The sequence below is a fragment of the Oncorhynchus mykiss genome, chromosome 8 (assembly GCF_013265735.2).
Source record: "Oncorhynchus mykiss isolate Arlee chromosome 8, USDA_OmykA_1.1, whole genome shotgun sequence".
Classification (NCBI taxonomy): domain Eukaryota; kingdom Metazoa; phylum Chordata; class Actinopteri; order Salmoniformes; family Salmonidae; genus Oncorhynchus; species Oncorhynchus mykiss.
The window spans coordinates 89150217-89170145 of NC_048572.1; the positions used below are offsets into that span (position 1 = coordinate 89150217).

The 19929-nt window shown below is 49.2% G+C and overlaps 1 protein-coding gene across 3 annotated transcripts in view; it reads left to right on the top strand.

The window, feature by feature from the left end:
• Window positions 1-19929, top strand: part of usp33 (ubiquitin specific peptidase 33) — a 74717-nt gene that overhangs the window by 1227 nt on the left and 53561 nt on the right. For 2 of the 3 annotated variants that reach the window (XM_036986719.1, XM_036986718.1), the window contains exons 2-7: window positions 6838-6945; window positions 8733-8786; window positions 8913-8975; window positions 17432-17584; window positions 17991-18105; window positions 18213-18282. In XM_036986719.1, the coding sequence (XP_036842614.1) occupies window positions 6862-6945; window positions 8733-8786; window positions 8913-8975; window positions 17432-17584; window positions 17991-18105; window positions 18213-18282 (539 nt within the window). In that variant the 5' untranslated portion in view covers window positions 6838-6861. Of the gene's footprint in view, window positions 1-696; window positions 926-6837; window positions 6946-8732; window positions 8787-8912; window positions 8976-17431; window positions 17585-17990; window positions 18106-18212; window positions 18283-19929 lie in introns of those variants that run through there. The other variant, XM_036986717.1, reaches the window with a different exon arrangement.

The window sequence follows — 19929 nt, forward strand, 5'->3', positions numbered from 1 at the left end:
TCCTAATTGTCCCTAGAATTTCTAAGCAAACAGCTGGAGGCAGGGCTTTCTCCTATAGAGCTCCATTTTTATGGAACGGTCTGCCTACCCATGTCAGAGACGCAAACTCGGTCTCAACCTTTAAGTCTTTACTGAAGACTCATCTCTTCAGTGGGTCATATGATTGAGTGTAGTCTGGCCCAGGAGTGGGAAGGTGAACGGAAAGGCTCTGGAGCAACGAACCGCCCTTGCTGTCTCTGCCTGGCCGGTTCCCCTCTTTCCACTGGGATTCTCGCTTACTGGGGCTCTCTCATGCCGTCCCTGGAGGGGGTGCGTCACCTGAGTGGGTTGATTCACTGATGTGGTCATCCTGTCTGGGTTGGCGTCCCCCCCCTCCCCTTGGGTTGTGGGCTATACTCAGCCTTGTCTCAGGATGGTAAGTTGGTGGTTGAAGATATCCCTCTAGTGGTGTGGGGGCTGTGCTTTGGCAAAGTGGGTGGGGTTATATCCTTCCTGTTTGGCCCTGTCCGGGGGTGTCCTCGGATGGGGCCACAGTGTCTCCTGACCCCTCCTGTCTCAGCCTCCAGTATTTATGCTGCAGTAGTTTATGTGTCGGGGGGCTACGGTCAGTTTGTTATATCTGGAGTACTTCTCCTGTCCTATTCGGTTTCATTCTTTTTTATTTTATTTTGTATCACAAAGTATAATGGATTTATATTATAGTCCAGTTGGGGGCGGTAATGCAGCATTGGATGCCAACCGCCGTTAAACTCCAAAGAAGAAGAAGGCGGATCCACAACCTGGAAGTTGTGCGTTACGAATGAACGGTTTTCTCTTTAAAACTGTTACATTTCGAAGTAATGTCAAGGATAGCTCTTGAGCCGGTGTGTTAGCTTTCAAAGATAACCGGAGCATTTCTTCCTAACTGTAATTTCCAAACGTGCAGGTAAGAGCCAACAGGTTATAATCGGGGGGTTTGCTGCAGAGACGAAAAGCCAGCAGCAGTTGACGTTTACTAGCTTAACTAGCTAATGTTAGCATCATCCATTTGTCAGTCTCTTTTTTTTCTTCACATCAAGACAGGTATTGTTAACTAGCATGAACCGTGTTAATGTTCAGATAACTCTGCTTGATTCACATCGGGATTGAATTGAACCTTCAACATATTTCACATCGACTGGTTAGCATGTTGGCTAGTTAGCGCCCCGGGCCAACTGCCCTTTTGGCCGTTAGCTTAGCTAGCCTCTGTCAGAGATCTAGCGCACCGACTGAACTGCCGGTAATGTCCGTGTGCTAGTAGCTTACTAAATACATTACATCCAGTTGCTAGCAACTGTTTTGACGTGCTGGTTGATAATTATTAACTGACCTGAGAAATGCAAGGGGCTAATAGGGAAAGGGATGTACATGTTTCTAGTATGAATCAGCTTGAGGTCCAGTGCTTGGTAGTAAGGCATCATGAGGGTGAGGGCTGTAGACACACCGAAGTAGGCGAAGAAACAGATGAGCAGAAATGCCCCGCCCAACATTTGGCTGTGCTTGATAATTCAGAGGAATTTATCTATTTCAAAGTTCATTGTGAAAATAGAGTAATACTGGAGATTATCTCATTAATTTCTGAGGCTTTGGGTGAAAAACCTCTTCTCTGAGGATCGTGTTGGTGGTTTCAAGGAGATATATATATATATATATATACACACACACTCTGCATTCGGAAAGTATTCAGACCCCTTGACTTTTTCCACATTGTTACATTAGCCTTAATCTAAAATGGATTCAAGTTTTTTTTCCCCAATCTACACACCTCTAACAAATGTATTAAAAAAATATTTAAATATGGAAATATTACATTTACATAAGTATTCAGACCCTTTACTCAGTACTTTGTTGAAGCACCTTTGGCAGCAATTACAGCCTCTAGTCTTCTTGGGTATGACACTACTAGCTTGGCACACCTGTATTTGGGGAGTTTCTCCCATTCTTCTCTGCAGATCAAATCAAACTTCATTTGCCACATGCACTGAATACAACAAGTGTGGACTTTACAGTGAAATGCTGACTTACAAGCCCTTAACCAACACTGCAGTTCAAGAAGAAGAGAAGATTTACCAAGTAGGCTAAAATAAAAAGTAACACAAAAAGAATAACAATAACGAGGCTGTGTCAATGTAAATTGTCCAGTGGCAATTTTTATTAATTGTTCAGCAGCCTAATGGTTTGTTGAGGAGCCTTTTGGTCCTAGACGTGGAGCTCTGGCACCGCTTGCCGTGCAGTAGCAGAGAAAACAGTCTATAACTTGGGTGACTGGAGTCTCTGACAATTTTATGGGCTTTCCTCTGACACGGCCAAGTATGTTATATAGGTCCTGGATGGCAAGAAGCTTGGCCCCAGTGATGTACTGGGCCATTCACACTACCCTCTGTAGTGCCTTGCGGTCAGAGGCCAAGCAGTTGTCATACCAGGCAGTGAAGCAGCCAGTCAAGATGCTCTCGATGGTGCAGCTGTAGAACTTTGAGTATCTGAGGGCCCATGCCAAATCTTTTTATCCTCCTGAAGGGAAGAGGAGTTGTCATGCTCTCTTCACGACTGTGTTGGTGTGTTAGGACCATGATAAATCCTTAGTGATGTGGACACCGAGGAACTTGAAGCTCTCGACCCGCTCCACTACAGCCCCGTCGATGTGAATTGGGGCGTGTCGACCCTCCGTTTCCTGTAGTCCACGATCAGCTCCTTTGTCTTGGAGAACCTTGAAGTGTTTTTATCAGCTGTGTAAAGTGCCTTTATTAGGGTGTGTGTGTGAGTCAGAGAGAGTGAGATGTTTGTGAGTGGAAGAGTGCAGCTGGGATCTATGCAGGCTGATAGTTGTGACCTTAGAAAACACTATTGATCTGTAAGGGAATTTACCTGACCTGCTGGACCATCAACTGTAAACCGTTAGTTTATAGTAATCTCTACTAGAGGGTGACCGATTATGATTTTTCAACACCGATTGGAAAAAAAAAAAAAAAAAAATTGTAATAATGACAATTACAACAATATTGAACTAACACTTATTTTAACTTAATATAAAACATCAAAATCAATTTAGCCTCAAACAAATAATGAAACATGTTCAATTTGGTTTAAATAATGCAAAAACAAAGTGTTGGAGAAGAAAGTAATATGTGCCATGTAAGAAAGCTAACGTTTAAGTTCCTTGCTCAGAACATGAGAACATATGAGAGCTGGTGGTTCCTTTTAACATATTCTTCAATATTCCAAGGTAAGAGGTTTTAGGTTGTAGTTAATATAGTTTTATAGGACTATTTCTCTCTATACCATCTGTATTTCATATACCTTTGACAATTGGATGTTCTTATAGGCACTATAGTATTGCCAGTGTAACACTATATGGGTAGACGCTCCTAAAAACCAATGAGGAGATGGGAGAGGCGGGACTTCTAGGGTGTTAAGCGTCACAATTAGAACCAAGTTCTAGAGCAGTGTGGTCATTGTGTTAGAGCAGTGTGGTCATTGTGTTAGAGCTGGGTGGCCAGTGTGTTAGAGCAGGGTGGCCAGTGTGTTAGAGCAGGGTGGCCAGTGTGTTAGAGCAGGGTGGCCAGTGTGTTAGAGCAGGGTGGCCAGTGTGTTAGAGCAGGGTGGCCAGTGTGTTAGAGCAGGGTGGCCAGTGTGTTAGAGCTGGGTGGCCAGTGTGTTAGAGCAGGGTGGCCAGTGTGTTAGAGCAGGGTGGCCAGTGTGTTAGAGCAGGGTGGCCAGTGTGTTAGAGCAGGGTGGCCAGTGTGTTAGAGCAGGGTGGCCAGTGTGTTAGAGCTGGGTGGCCAGTGTGTTAGAGCTGGGTGGCCAGTGTGTTAGAGCTGGGTGGCCAGTGTGTTAGAGCTGGGTGGCCAGTGTGTTAGAGCTGGGTGGCCAGTGTGTTAGAGCTGGGTGGCCAGTGTGTTAGAGCTGGGTGGCCAGTGTGTTAGAGCTGGGTGGCCAGTGTGTTAGAGCTGGGTGGCCAGTGTGTTAGAGCTGGGTGGCCAGTGTGTTAGAGCTGGGTGGCTGTGTGTTAGAGCTGGGTGGCCAGTGTGTTAGAGCTGGGTGGCCAGCGTTTTAGAGCAGGGTGGCCAGCGTTTTAGAGCAGGGTGGCCAGCGTGTTAGAGCTGGGTGGCCAGCGTGTTAGAGCTGGGTGGCCAGCGTGTTAGAGCTGGGTGGCCAGCGTGTTAGAGCTGGGTGGCCAGCGTGTTAGAGCAGGGTGGCCAGCGTGTTAGAGCTGGGTGGCCAGCGTGTTAGAGCTGGGTGGCCAGCGTGTTAGAGCTGGGTGGCCAGCGTGTTAGAGCAGGGTGGCCAGCGTGTTAGAGCAGGGTGGCCAGCGTGTTAGAGCTGGGTGGCCAGCGTGTTAGAGCTGGGTGGCCAGCGTGTTAGAGCTGGGTGGCCAGTGTGTTAGAGCAGGGTGTTAGAGCTGGGTGGCCAGCGTGTTAGAGCTGGATGGCCAGCGTGTTAGAGCTGGATGGCCAGCGTGTTAGAGCTGGGTGGCCAGCGTGTTAGAGCTGGGTGGCCAGCGTGTTAGAGCTGGGTGGCCAGCGTGTTAGAGCTGGGTGGCCAGTGTGTTAGAGCAGTGTGTTAGAGCTGGGTGGCCGGTGCGTTTGAGCAGGGTGGCCGGTGCGTTGGCCGGTGCGTTTGAGCAGGGTGGCCGGTGCGTTTGAGCAGGGTGGCCGGTGCGTTTGAGCAGGGTGGCCGGTGCGTTTGAGCACTGTGTTAGAGCAGTGTGGTCAGAGCAGTGTGTTAGAGCAGTGTGGCCAGTGTGTTAGAGCAGTGTGGTCAGTGTGTTAGAGCAGTGTGGTCAGTGTGTTAGAGCAGTGTTGTCAGTGTGTTAGAGCAGTGTGTTAGTGCAGTGTGGCCAGTGTGTTAGAGCAGTGTGTTAGAGCAGTGTGGCCAGTGTGTTAGAGCAGTGTGGCCAGTGTGTTAGAGCAGTGTGTTAGAGCAGTGTGTTAGAGCAGTGTGTTAGAGCAGGGTGTTAGAGCTGGGTGGCCAGTGTTAGAGCTGGGTGGCCAGTGTGTTAGAGCTGGGTGGCCAGTGTGTTAGAGCTGGGTGGCCAGTGTGTTAGAGCTGGGTGGCCAGTGTGTTAGAGCTGGGTGGTCAGTGTGTTAGAGCAGTGTGGTCAGTGTGTTAGAGCAGTGTGTTAGAGCAGTGTTGTCAGTGTGTTAGAGCAGTGTGTTAGTGCAGTGTGGCCAGTGTGTTAGAGCAGTGTGTTAGAGCAGTGTGGCCAGTGTGTTAGAGCAGTGTGTTAGAGCAGTGTGTTAGAGTAGTGTGTTAGAGCAGTGTGTTAGAGCAGTGTGTTAGAGCAGTGTGTTAGAGCAGTGTGTTAGAGCAGTGTGTTAGAGCTGGGTGTTAGAGCTGGGTGGCCAGTGTGTTAGAGCTGGGTGGCCAGTGTGTTAGAGCTGGCTAGCTATCCCCCCCTTTCCGACTGACTAGCCATCCCCCCCCCTTTCCGACTGACTAGCCATCCCCCCTTTCCGACTGACTAGCCATCCCCCCTTTCCGACTGACTAGCCATCCCCCCCTTTCCGACTGACTAGCCATCCCCCCCTTTCCGACTGACTAGCCATCCCCCCCTTTCCGACTGACTAGCCATCCCCCCCTTTCCGACTGACTAGCTATCCCCCCCTTTCCGACTGACTAGCTATCCCCCCCTTTCCGACTGACTAGCTATCCCCCCCCTTTCCGACTGACTAGCTATCCCCCCCTTTCCGACTGACTAGCTATCCCCCCCTTTCCGACTGACTAGCTATCCCCCCCTTTCCGACTGACTAGCTATCCCCCCCTTTCCGACTGACTAGCTATCCCCCCCTTTCCGACTGACTAGCTATCCCCCCCCTTTCCGACTGACTAGCTACCCCCCCTTTCCGACTGACTAGCCCCCCCCCTTTCCGACTGACTAGCTACCCCCCCTTTCCGACTGACTAGCTACCCCCCCCTTTCCGACTGACTAGCTACCCCCCCTTTCCGACTGACTAGCTACCCCCCCCTTTCCGACTGACTAGCTACCCCCCCCTTTCCGACTGACTAGCTACCCCCCCTTTCCGACTGACTAGCTATCCCCCCCTTTCCGACTGACTAGCTATCCCCCCCTTTCCGACTGACTAGCTATCCCCCCCTTTCCGACTGACTAGCTATCCCCCCTTTCCGACTGACTAGCTATCCCCCCTTTCCGACTGACTAGCTATCCCCCCCTTTCCGACTGACTAGCTATCCCCCCCTTTCCGACTGACTAGCTATCCCCCCCTTTCCGACTGACTAGCTATCCCCCCTTTCCGACTGACTAGCTATCCCCCCCTTTCCGACTGACTAGCTATCCCCCCCTTTCCGACTGACTAGCTATCCCCCCCTTTCCGACTGACTAGCTATCCCCCCTTTCCGACTGACTAGCTATCCCCCCTTTCCGACTGACTAGCTACCCCCCCCCTATCCGACTGACTAGAAACAGTGTCATCAACACAATGGGTTTTTTTCTTTACCAAAAAAATTAAGTTTTGGTACTATATTTTTTTACTACCGGTACTTCCTGAAATGTGTCTCAGGTGATTAGGACGATCACGTCTGTATCAGACCATTTTATAGGGCAACGTTGCTGCTCCACAAGGCTAGTTATTCATTAATAGGGCTGTCTCTGCGTTGTTAACCTCCCAATCATGATGCACAGAAGTTAACACACTTGAATAATACAACAGGCATGTAGAAATGTTAAACTGCTAATTTGTCTTCCCAAAACAATGTCCAGTACAGGAAAGGTTTGGGAACCCCTGTTTTAGATCACAAAATAACATGCTTTTTCTTATCCTCTCTCCCTCTCCCTCTTCCTCTCCCCTCCCCCTCTGACAGGTAAGGTTCAGATTCAGGTGAGTGATGCCTGTAGAGTCCAGCAGTGACTGTCCCCATCTGGAGTGTGTTGGAGAAATCACCAAGGATGAACTGATCCACAAGTCACATGTGAGTCCTGTAGTCCTGTCCCCTTCCTTAGACCACCTGTCCTGTAGTCCTGTCCCCTTCCATAGATCACCTGTCCTGTAGTCCTGTCCCCTTCCATAGACCACCTGTCCTGTAGTCCTGTCCCCTTCCATAGATCACCTGTCCTGTCCCCTTCCATAGATCACCTGTCCTGTAGTCCTGTCCCCTTCCATAGACCACCTGTCCTGTAGTCCCCTCCCATAGACCACCTGTCCTGTAGTCCTGTCCCCTTCCATAGATCACCTGTCCTGTAGTCCTGTCCCCTTCCATAGACCACCTGTCCTGTAGTCCTGTCCCCTTCCATAGATCACCTGTCCTGTAGTCCTGTCCCCTTCCATAGACCACCTGTCCTGTAGTCCCCTCCCATAGACCACCTGTCCTGTAGTCCTGTCCCCTTCCATAGATCACCTGTCCTGTAGTCCCCTTCCATAGATCACCTGTCCTGTAGTCCTGTCCCCTTCCATAGATCACCTGTCCTGTAGTCCCCTTCCATAGATCACCTGTCCTGTCCCCTTCCATAGACCACCTGTCCTGTAGTCCTGTCCCCTTCCATAGACTACCTGTCCTGTAGTCCTGTCCCCTTCCATAGACCACCTGTCCTGTAGTCCTGTCCCCTTCCATAGATCACCTGTCCTGTAGTCCCCTTCCATAGACCACCTGTCCTGTAGTCCTGTCCCCTTCCATAGATCACCTGTCCTGTAGTCCCCTTCCATAGATCACCTGTCCTGTAGTCCTGTCCCCTTCCATGGTACGTTACAGCCTTATTCTAAAATGGATTACATCGTTTTTTTCCCCTCATCAATTGACAAAGCAAAAACAGGTTTCAATTTTTTGTTCATATTTACATAAGTATTCAGACCCTTTACTCAGTACTTTGTGGAAGCACCTTTGGCAGTGTTTACAGCCTCTCAAGCTCTGTCAGGTTGGATGGGGAGCGTCGGTGCACAGCTATTTTCAGGTCTCTCCAGAGATGTTCGATCGGGTTCAAGTCCTGGCTCTGGCTGGGCCACTCAAGGACATTCAGAGACTTGTCCCAAAGCCACTCCTGCGTTGTCTTGGCTGTGTGCTTAGGGTCGTTGTCCTGTTGATGGTGAACCTTCACCCCAATCTGAGGTCCTGAGTGCTCTGGAGCAGGTTTTTGTGTCTCATAGTAAAGGGTCTGAATTCTTAAGTAAATGTTTGTTTTTCTATTTTTAAGAAATGTGCAAACATTACTAAAAACCTGCTTTCACTTTGTCATGGGGTATTGTGTGTAGATTGAGGAAGTGTTTTCATTTAATTCATTTTAGAATAAGACTAATTTAAACAAAATGTGGAAAAAGGGGAAGGGGTCTGAATACTCTCCGAATGCACTGTAAACATAAACACAATGGGATCTGAATACTCTCCGAATGCACTGTAAACATAAACACAATGGGGTCTGAATACTCTCTGAATGCACTGTAAACATAAACACAATGGGGTCTGAATACTCTCTGAATGCACTGTAAATCCGCTTATGATGTTGTTCACTCGGCTACTATCACATTTTATAGTGGTTAGCTGATAGAAACTAATTAGGCTAGCTAAATTATCTTTATCATCGAGTAGCGTTAGCTAGAATATAAACTATTATAAATGGCCAAGTCCTGGATGTTTTACAGGAAATGAGAATGTTGTCTTTGGAGAACACTGTGCTCTATCATGTTACTGTTCGATAGATACTGTCTCTCTGGTCTGGTCACTTAAACTGGTTGGCTGTTGTGGTGTGTGTGTGGGGGTGTTTCTAGGGCCAGTGTCAAGACTGCAAGGTTGGAGGACCAAATCTGTGGGCGTGTCTGGAGGTGAGTGAGCAGTCCCTGGCTTTGTTTGGGACTTTTATTTTGAAAGTTGACTGCCATTTGGCCTTGTATGAATATGGACGTAACAGTTCTGTAGTAATAATCTGTTTTCTCTGTGTGTGTGTGCAGAACACCTGTGCCTATGTGGGCTGTGGAGAATCTCATGCTGACCATAGCACTGTCCACTCACAGGTGAGTCACCTCTGACCCTTCTCCTCCCACACACACCGCTACAGGACTAGATCAATGTTCAGGATGGTGCAGGAGAGAGAAGGTGTTGAAGTGAGAGATGGGAGGAGAAGGAAGTGTGGGGAGGGAAAGGAAGTGGTAGAGAGAGATGGGGAGGAGAAGGAAGTGGTAGAGTGAGATGGGGAGGGAAAGGAAGTGGTAGAGTGAGATGGGGAGGGAAAGGAAGTGGTAGAGTGAGATGGGGAGGAGAAGGAAGTGGTAGAGTGAGATGGGGAGGAGAAGGAAGTGGTATAGTGAGATGGGGAGGAGAAGGAAGTGGTATAGTGAGATGGGGAGGAGAAGGAAGTGGTATAGTGAGATGGGGAGGAGAAGGAAGGGGTATAGTGAGATGGGGAGGAGAAGGAAGTGGTAGAGTGAGATGGGGAGGAGAAGGAAGTGGTAGAGTGAGATGGGGAGGAGAAGGAAGTGGTAGAGTGAGATGGGGAGGAGAAGGAAGTGGTAGAGTGAGATGGGGAGGAGAAGGAAGTGGTAGAGTGAGATGGGGAGGAGAAGGAAGTGGTAGAGAGTGATGGGGAGGAGAAGGAAGTGGTAGAGTGAGATGGGGAGGAGAAGGAAGTGGTAGAGTGAGATGGGGAGGAGAAGGAAGTGGTAGAGTGAGATGGGGAGGAGAAGGAAGTGGTAGAGTGAGATGGGGAGGAGAAGGAAGTGGTAGAGTGAGATGGGGAGGAGAAGGAAGTGGTAGAGTGAGATGGGGAGGAGAAGGAAGTGGTAGAGTGAGATGGGGAGGAGAAGGAAGTGGTAGAGTGAGATGGGGAGGAGAAGGAAGTGGTAGAGTGAGATGGGGAGGAGAAGGAAGTGGTAGAGTGAGATGGGGAGGAGAAGGAAGTGGTAGAGTGAGATGGGGAGGAGAAGGAAGTGGGAGAGTGAGATGGGGAGGAGAAGGAAGTGGGAGAGTGAGATGGGGAGGAGAAGGAAGTGGTAGAGAGTGATGGGGAGGAGAAGGAAGTGGTAGAGAGTGATGGGGAGGAGAAGGAAGTGGTAGAGTGAGATGGGGAGGAGAAGGAAGTGGTAGAGTGAGATGGGGAGGAGAAGGAAGTGGTAGAGTGAGATGGGGAGGAGAAGGAAGTGGTAGAGTGAGATGGGGAGGAGAAGGAAGTGGTAGAGTGATGGGGAGGAGAAGGAAGTGGTAGAGAGTGATGGGGAGGAGAAGGAAGTGGTAGAGAGTGATGGGGAGGAGAAGGAAGTGGTAGAGAGTGATGGGGAGGAGAAGGAAGTGGTAGAGTGAGATGGGGAGGAGAAGGAAGTGGTAGAGTGAGATGGGGAGGAGAAGGAAGTGGTAGAGAGTGATGGGGAGGAGAAGGAAGTGGTAGAGTGAGATGGGGAGGAGAAGGGAGGGAGAGAGAGATGGGGAGGAGAAGGAAGTGGTAGAGAGTGATGGGGAGGAGAAGGAAGTGGTAGAGAGTGATGGGGAGGAGAAGGAAGTGGTAGAGTGAGATGGGGAGGAGAAGGAAGTGGTAGAGTGAGATGGGGAGGAGAAGGAAGTGGTAGAGTGAGATGGGGAGGAGAAGGAAGTGGTAGAGAGTGATGGAGAGGAGAAGGAAGTGGTAGAGAGTGATGGGGAGGAGAAGGAAGTGGTAGAGAGTGATGGGGAGGAGAAGGAAGTGGTAGAGAGTGATGGGGAGGAGAAGGAAGTGGTAGAGAGTGATGGGGAGGAGAAGGAAGTGGTAGAGTGAGATGGGGAGGAGAAGGGAGGGAGAGAGAGAGAGAGATCCACCCCCCCTTCACTTTCCTTTCTCCATCTAGCAATACACGTACAGTTGAAGTCGTAAGATTACATACACTTAGGTTGGAGTCATTAAAACTAGTTTTTCAACCAACCACTCCACAAATTTCTTGTTAACCAACTATAGTTTTGGCAAGTCGGTTAGGACATCTACTTTGTGCATGACACAAGTCATTTTTCCAACAACTGTTTACAGACAGATTATTTCACTTATAATTCACTGTATCACAATTCCAGTGGGTCAGAAGTTTACATACACTAAGTTGACTGTGCCTTTAAACAGCTTGGAAAATTCCAGAAAATTATGTCATGGCTTTAGAAGCTTCTGATAGGCTAATTGACATCATTTGAGTCAATTGGAGGTGTACCTGTGGATGTATTTCAAGGCCTACCTTCAAACTCAGTGCCTCTTTGTTTAACATCATGGGAAAATCAAAAGAAATCAGCCAAGACCTCAGAAAACAAATGGTAGACCTCCACAAGTCTGGTTCATCCTTGGGAGCAATTTCCAAACGCCTGAAGGTACCATGTTCATCTGTACAAACAATAGTACGCAAGTATAAACACCATGGGAACACACAGCCATCATACCGCTCAGGAAGGAGATGTTCTGTCTCCTAGAGATGAACGTACTTTGGTGCGAAAAGTGCAAATCAATCCCAGAACAACAGCAAAGGACCTTGTGAAGATGCTGGAGGAAACATGTACAAAAGTATCTATATCCACAGTAAAACGAGTCCTATATCAACATAACCTGAAAGGTCGCTCAGCAAGGAAGAAGTCACTGCTCCAAAACCACCATTAAAAAGCCAGACTATGGTTTGCAACTGCACACGGGGACAAAGACCGTACTTTTTGGAGAAATGTCCTCTGGTCTGATGAAACAAAAGTAGAACTGTTTGGCCATAATAGCCATTCATTGTTATGTTTTGAGTAAAAAGGGGAGGCTTGCAAGCCGAAGAACACCATCCCAACCATGAAGCACGGGGGTGGCAGCATCATGTTGTGGGGGTGCTGTGCTGCAGGAGGGACTGGTGCACTTCACAAAATAGATGGCGTCATGAGGGAGGAAAATTATGTGGATATATTGATGCAACATCAGTCAGGAAGTTAAAGCTTGGTCACAAATGGGTCTTCCAAATGGACAATGACCCCAAGCATACTTCCAAAGTTGTGTCAAAATGGCGTAAGGACAACAAATTCAAGGTATGGGAGTGGCCATCACAAAGCCCTGATTTCAATCCTTTAGAAAATGTTGTGGGTGGAACTGAGAATGCGTGTGCGAGCACCTGGTAGTGTGGTGGATGGGACTACCAGCTCTCTGTAACCTAGAGGACAACCAGTGGGTCCATCTCCTCTATACCACCCACCTGGTAGTGTGGTGGATGGGACTACCAGCTCTCTGTAACCTAGAGGGCAACCAGTGGGTCCGTCTCCTCTATACCACCCACCTGGTAGTGTGGTGGATGGGACTACCAGCTCTCTGTAACCTAGAGGGCAACCAGTGGGTCCGTCTCCTCTATACCACCCACCTGGTAGTGTGGTGGATGGGACTACCAGCTCTCTGTAACCTAGAGGACAACCAGTGGGTCCGTCTCCTCTATACCACCCACCTGGTAGTGTGGTGGATGGAACTACCAGCTCTCTGTAACCTAGAGGGCAACCAGTGGGTCCGTCTCCTCTATACCACCCACCTGGTAGTGTGGTGGATGGGACTACCAGCTCTCTGTAACCTAGAGGGCAACCAGTGGGTCCGTCTCCTCTATACCACCCACCTGGTAGTGTGGTGGATGGGACTACCAGCTCTCTGTAACCTAGAGGGCAACCAGTGGGTCCGTCTCCTCTATACCACCCACCTGGTAGTGTGGTGGATGGGACTACCAGCTCTCTGTAACCTAGAGGGCAACCAGTGGGTCCGTCTCCTCTATACCACCCACCTGGTAGTGTGGTGGATGGGACTACCAGCTCTCTGTAACCTAGAGGACAACCAGTGGGTCCGTCTCCTCTATACCACCCACCTGGTAGTGTGGTGGATGGGACTACCAGCTCTCTGTAACCTAGAGGGCAACCAGTGGGTCCGTCTCCTCTATACCACCCACCTGGTAGTGTGGTGGATGGGGACTACCAGCTCTCTGTAACCTAGAGGGCAACCAGTGGGTCCGTCTCCTCTATACCACCCACCTGGTAGTGTGGTGGATGGGACTACCAGCTCTCTGTAACCTAGAGGACAACCAGGTGGTCCGTCTCCTCTATACCACCCACCTGGTAGTGTGGTGGATGGGACTACCAGCTCTCTGTAACCTAGAGGGCAACCAGGTGGTCCGTCTCCTCTATACCGCCCACCTGGTAGTGTGGTGGATGGGACTACCAGCTCTCTGTAACCTAGAGGACAACCAGTGGGTCCATCTCCTCTATACCACCCACCTGGTAGTGTGGTGGATGGGACTACCAGCTCTCTGTAACCTAGAGGGCAACCAGTGGGTCCGTCTCCTCTATACCACCCACCTGGTAGTGTGGTGGATGGGACTACCAGCTCTCTGTAACCTAGAGGGCAACCAGTGGGTCCGTCTCCTCTATACCACCCACCTGGTAGTGTGGTGGATGGGACTACCAGCTCTCTGTAACCTAGAGGACAACCAGTGGGTCCGTCTCCTCTATACCACCCACCTGGTAGTGTGGTGGATGGGACTACCAGCTCTCTGTAACCTAGAGGGCAACCAGTGGGTCCGTCTCCTCTATACCACCCACCTGGTAGTGTGGTGGATGGGGACTACCAGCTCTCTGTAACCTAGAGGGCAACCAGTGGGTCCGTCTCCTCTATACCACCCACCTGGTAGTGTGGTGGATGGGACTACCAGCTCTCTGTAACCTAGAGGGCAACCAGTGGGTCCGTCTCCTCTATACCACCCACCTGGTAGTGTGGTGGATGGGACTACCAGCTCTCTGTAACCTAGAGGGCAACCAGTGGGTCCGTCTCCTCTATACCACCCACCTGGTAGTGTGGTGGATGGGACTACCAGCTCTCTGTAACCTAGAGGACAACCAGTGGGTCCGTCTCCTCTATACCACCCACCTGGTAGTGTGGTGGATGGGACTACCAGCTCTCTGTAACCTAGAGGGCAACCAGTGGGTCCGTCTCCTCTATACCACCCACCTGGTAGTGTGGTGGATGGGGACTACCAGCTCTCTGTAACCTAGAGGGCAACCAGTGGGTCCGTCTCCTCTATACCACCCACCTGGTAGTGTGGTGGATGGGACTACCAGCTCTCTGTAACCTAGAGGGCAACCAGTGGGTCCGTCTCCTCTATACCACCCACCTGGTAGTGTGGTGGATGGGACTACCAGCTCTCTGTAACCTAGAGGGCAACCAGTGGGTCCGTCTCCTCTATACCACCCACCTGGTAGTGTGGTGGATGGGACTACCAGCTCTCTGTAACCTAGAGGACAACCAGTGGGTCCGTCTCCTCTATACCACCCACCTGGTAGTGTGGTGGATGGGACTACCAGCTCTCTGTAACCTAGAGGGCAACCAGTGGGTCCGTCTCCTCTATACCACCCACCTGGTAGTGTGGTGGATGGGACTACCAGCTCTCTGTAACCTAGAGGGCAACCAGTGGGTCCGTCTCCTCTATACCACCCACCTGGTAGTGTGGTGGATGGGACTACCAGCTTTCTGTAACCTAGAGGACAACCAGTGGGTCCGTCTCCTCTATACCATGTTTCTTGTAGGATGACAATGTCTGTATTTCTAATTTATTTGATAAAGTCCAGATTCCTGTTCTTTAGGCCAAAGGCAGATGACCTCTGACCTTGGCTATTCCAGGATGAGATAGTAAAGACTTTGTGTTCCATAAAGTGTCCAATGTTGTGTGGTTTGACCTCAGACCAGTAAGTGTGAGCAGAGCTTGCTGAGCATCTGGTACATGCAATTTTCTTGGGCTAGGATAAGAGTGGGGGGTTGGGCCTGTTTTCCTGCTCAAGGCCTGTGAGTCAGGTAGTGAGGTAGATAATTAACATAAGTTAAATGATAAAAATGAACAGGAAACATTACACTCACAGAAGTTCTAAAATAATAGACATTTCAAATGTCGTGTGTGTACATACATACATACAGTGCCTTGCAAAAGTATTCGGCCCCCTTGAACTTTGCGACCTTTTGCCACATTTCAGGCTTCAAACATAAAGATATAAAACTGTATTTTTTTGTGAAGAATCAACAAGTGGGACACAATCATGAAGTGGAACGACATTTATTGGATATTTCAAACTTTAACAATTAAAAACTGAAAAATTGGGCGTGCAAAATTATTCAGCCCCCTTAAGTTAATACTTTGTAGCGCCACCTTACAGCTGTAAGTCGCTTGGAGTATGTCTCTATCAGTTTTGCACATCGAGAGGCTGAAAATTTTCCCCATTCCTCCTTGCAAAACAGCTCGAGCTCAGTGAGGTTGGATGGAGAGCATTTGTGAACAGCAGTTTTCAGTTCTTTCCACAGATTCTCGATTGGATTCAGGTCTGGACTTTGACTTGGCCATTCTAACACCTGGATATGTTTATTTTTGAACCATTCCATTGTAGATTTTGCTTTATGTTTTGGATCATTGTCTTGTTGGAAGACAAATCTCCGTCCCAGGTCTTTTGCAGACCCCATCAGGTTTTCTTCCAGAATGGTCCTGTATTTGGCTCCATCCATCTTCCCATCAATTTTAACCATCTTCCCTGTCCCTGCTGAAGAAAAGCAGGCCCAAACCATGATGCTGCCACCACCATGTTTGACAGTGGGGATGGTGTGTTCAGGGTGATGAGCTGTGTTGCTTTTACGCCAAACATAACGTTTTGCATTGTTGCCAAAAAGTTCAATTTTGGTTTCATCTGACCAGAGCACCTTCTTCCACATGTTTGGTGTGTCTCCCAGGTGGCTTGTGGCAAACTTTAAACAACACTTTTTATGGATATCTTTAAGAAATGGCTTTCTTCTTGCCACTCTTCCATAAAGGCCAGATTTGTGCAATATACGACTGATTGTTGTCCTATGGACAGAGTCTCCCACCTCAGCTGTAGATCTCTGCAGTTCATCCAGAGTGATCACGGGCCTCTTGGCTGCATCTCTGATCAGTCTTCTCCTTGTATGAGCTGAAAGTTTAGAGGGACGGCCAGGTCTTGGTAGATTTGCAGTGGTCTGATACTCCTTCCATTTCAATATTATCGCTTGCACAGTGCTCCTTGGGATGTTTAAAGCTTGGGAAATCTTTTTGTATCCAAATCCGGCTTTAAACTTCTTCACAACAGTATCTCGGACTTGCCTGGTGTGTTCCTTGTTCTTCATGATGCTCTCTGCGCTTTTAACGGACCTCTGAGACTATCACAGTGCAGGTGCATTTATACGGAGACTTGATTACACACAGGTGGATTGTATTTATCATCATTAGTCATTTAGGTCAACATTGGATCATTCAGAGATCCTCACTGAACTTCTGGAGAGAGTTTGCTGCACTGAAAGTAAAGGGGCTGAATAATTTTGCACGCCCAATCTTTCAGTTTTTGATTTGTTAAAAAAGTTTGAAATATCCAATAAATGTCGTTCCACTTCATGATTGTGTCCCACTTGTTGTTGATTCTTCACAAAAAAATACAGTTTTAAATCTTTATGTTTGAAGCCTGAAATGTGGCAAAAGGTCACAAAGTTCAAGGGGGCCGAATACTTTCGCAAGGCACTGTACATGCATACATGCATACATGCATGCATACATGCATGCATACATGCATACATACATGCATACATACATGCATACATGCATGCATACATACACGCATACACACACACATACGTGCATACATACACACACACACATACATACATACGTAGTGTTGTAACAATGTGCAAATAGTGAAGTACAAAGGGGAAAGTAAATAAACAAATGCATTTCTCTGTGTCTGTCTCTCTCTCTCTCTCTCTCTCTGTGTCTGTCTCTATCTATCAATTCAAAGGGCTTTATTGGCATGGGAAACATGAGTTTACATTGCCAAAGCAAGTGAAATAGAAACTCTTTCCCTCTTTCCTGCCCTCTCTCGATCTCTCGATCTCTCTCTCTCTCTCTCTCTCTCTCTCTCTCTCTCTCTCTCTCTCGATCTCTCTCTGTCTCTCTCGATCTCTCGATCTCTCTCTCTCGATCTCTCTCTGTCTCTCTCTCTCGATCTCTCGATCTCTCTCTCTCTCGATCTCTCTCTCTCTCGATCTCTCGATCTCTCTCTCTCTCTCTCTCTCTCTCGATCTCTCTGTCTCTCTCATATATATACATATATTTCAAAGGACATGTGGTACACTGTGAACCCCATGGATGCACCTTGTCCCATGTGCATGACCATCTATCTAACACTTAGCTGTCCTGGATCATCCATTATTTACACATGTTCCTGTGGGAGCTGGGCTTGATGCACTACTAAAGCTCTGCTAAACAGTAGAGCAGGAAAGGATCAGACTGGGTGGTTTCATCGCTGTCAACACTGAACACTAATGCAGACACATGAATAATGAAACAAGTGACTGACTCGTCTACAGCTGTCTGTCCGGACAGCTCTGAGTTAATCATAACAATAATAAGTTATATTTGTTTATAACAGAGAAATATAACCTGTATTACACCTCCTATAACCCTTTATAACCCCTCTATAACAGGAGACTGGGCACAACCTGACAGTGAACCTGACCACTCTGAGGGTGTGGTGTTATGCCTGTGGGAAAGAGGTGTTTGTGGAGCGTAAACTGGGCCCTCACTGCCCTGTCCCCAGCACCAAGACCCTCGCTTCACCTCAGACCAACAACACACAGGTAATGTTACCATCTGGGATAAATATGGATTGATACCTCAATCTCAAACCACAAAGGAAGTTTCCTCTGGATAAATACAGTTGTCTATATCTAAGGCCTAAACCAACGTCCACAACCCTAACCAAATCAAGCTACAACTTGAAAATTGTACAATCCACTCTATAGATGATTATTTATTTCACATATTTTGAGACCATGTTGAAAAGTAAATAATTATTCAGTTATTGGATGTTTTCTTTCACTATGAAATGCTGTCAAAGCATTGAGACATTCTGCTGTTGTCAATTCCTCATGTTACTTTTAATGTTGTCTAGATGAGGATGGTTCTGATAGGGTTCTAGATGAGGATGGTTCTGATAGGGTTCTAGATGAGGATGGTTCTAGACGAGGATGTGGTTGTATTCAGTTCCAGGAGTGTAGCAGGTCGCAGGGCAGTCCCACTTCTCTGAGACTGCCCCCTACTAATGGCTGTGAAGACCTGGGCATGGAAACGGAGGAGGAGGACGAGCTACGCGCCAGAGGTACGCATCATCTGACTGGACCAAACTTCAATGCTCAAGCTGGCATCAGCCATGCTCTCTCTGCTGTTCTCTAGCGAGATCAAACTCTTTGTGTCCATCTCCTGTAGGTCTGACGGGTCTGAAGAACATCGGGAACACCTGCTATATGAATGCAGCCCTGCAGGCCCTCTCCAACTGGTGAGACCCATAGACATTAAACCAGTAGATAGTGATAGTGCTGATGTCATCCAAGTGTTCCTATGGAAAACTCCCGATGGGGCATGAAGCCGGGAACTATTTTGAATTTGAAGCGTGCCATATTGCTGAATGGCACCAAAAAATTGCTAAGGATCATGGTCAATGTAGTCGTTTTCATCCTGCCTTAGAGAGTCAACCCAACCACAGAGTTTTTCTAAACCTAGAGGCGCGAAACAGACCGAACGGACTATGCCGCGGTTTGTGAAGTCAATGAGACGTTGATTTTCTCCAAGTATAAAGGCACAACCTAGATTCAAGCCAATGTCTTAAGTAGTGTAACATTAGTACTCCAACCTCGTGAATGTGACCGACACGTTTTCATTTTAGTCAAAAAACTGCGTTATATCGAAGGAGTGCGTTTCATCTGATTGCCTGCACATGTGCAGTTCGACGCGACACAACCGCTTGACTTGATGTGTTTCTACCAACGTCGCCATGACATCGTGTGACGGGGGATTTCTATTGGAGAAGCAGTGTCTGCCTACCGGAAGCCTTTCGAGAGCCCACTCATCATAGCTCGGTTAGGCTAGATTGGATTACCTCATGAGGAAAAAATGTGGACTGTATATTAAAGAAACACAGTCAAGATGATAATTTATGCAACTGCATCATTTTGTCATAATAATAAAAAAAAAAACGACAGTTTGGAATTAAACTTTTGTTTGATTTTATAATTTCATACTAAATTGATATTTTAGTGTTATCCTGGTTCTCCATGCCATCCTCGGTCGCCCTCTGTCAACCCCCCCTCGGTCGCCCTCTGTCTACCCCCCCCCCCCCCCCCTCGGTCGCCCTCTGTCTACCACCACCTCGGTCGCCCTCTGTCTACCCCCCCTCGGTCGCCCTCTGTCTACCCCCCCTCGGTCGCCCTCTGTCTACCCCCCCTCGGTCGCCCTCTGTCTACCCCCCCTCGGTCGCCCTCTGTCTACCCCCCCTCGGTCGCCCTCTGTCTACCCCCCCTCGGTCGCCCTCTGTCTACCCCCCCTCGGTCGCCCTCTGTCTACCCCCCCCTCGGTCGCCCTCTGTCTACCCCCCCCTCGGTCGCCCCCTGTCTACCCCCCCCTCGGTCGCCCTCTGTCTACCCACCCCCCCTCGGTCGCCCTCTGTCTACCCACCCCCCCTCGGTCGCCCTCTGTCTACCCACCCCCCCTCGGTCGCCCTCTGTCTACCCCCCCCCCTCGGTCGCCCTCTGTCTACCCCCCCCCCCCTCGGTCGCCCTCTGTCTACCCCCCCTCGGTCGCCCCCTGTCTACCCCCCCCTCGGTCGCCCTCTGTCTACCCCCCCTCGGTCGCCCTCTGTCTACCCACCCTCGGTCGCCCTCTGTCTACCCCCCCCTCGGTCGCCCTCTGTCTACCCCCCCTCGGTCGCCCTCTGTCTACCCCCCCCCCTCGGTCGCCCTCTGTCTACCCCCCCCCTCGGTCGCCCTCTGTCTACCCCCCCCCTCGGTCGCCCTCTGTCTACCCCCCCCCCCCCCTCGGTCGCCCTCTGTCTACCCCCCCCCCCCCTCGGTCGCCCTCTGTCTACCCCCCCCCCCCTCGGTCGCCCTCTGTCTACCCCCCTCGGTCGCCCTCTGTCTACCCCCCCTCG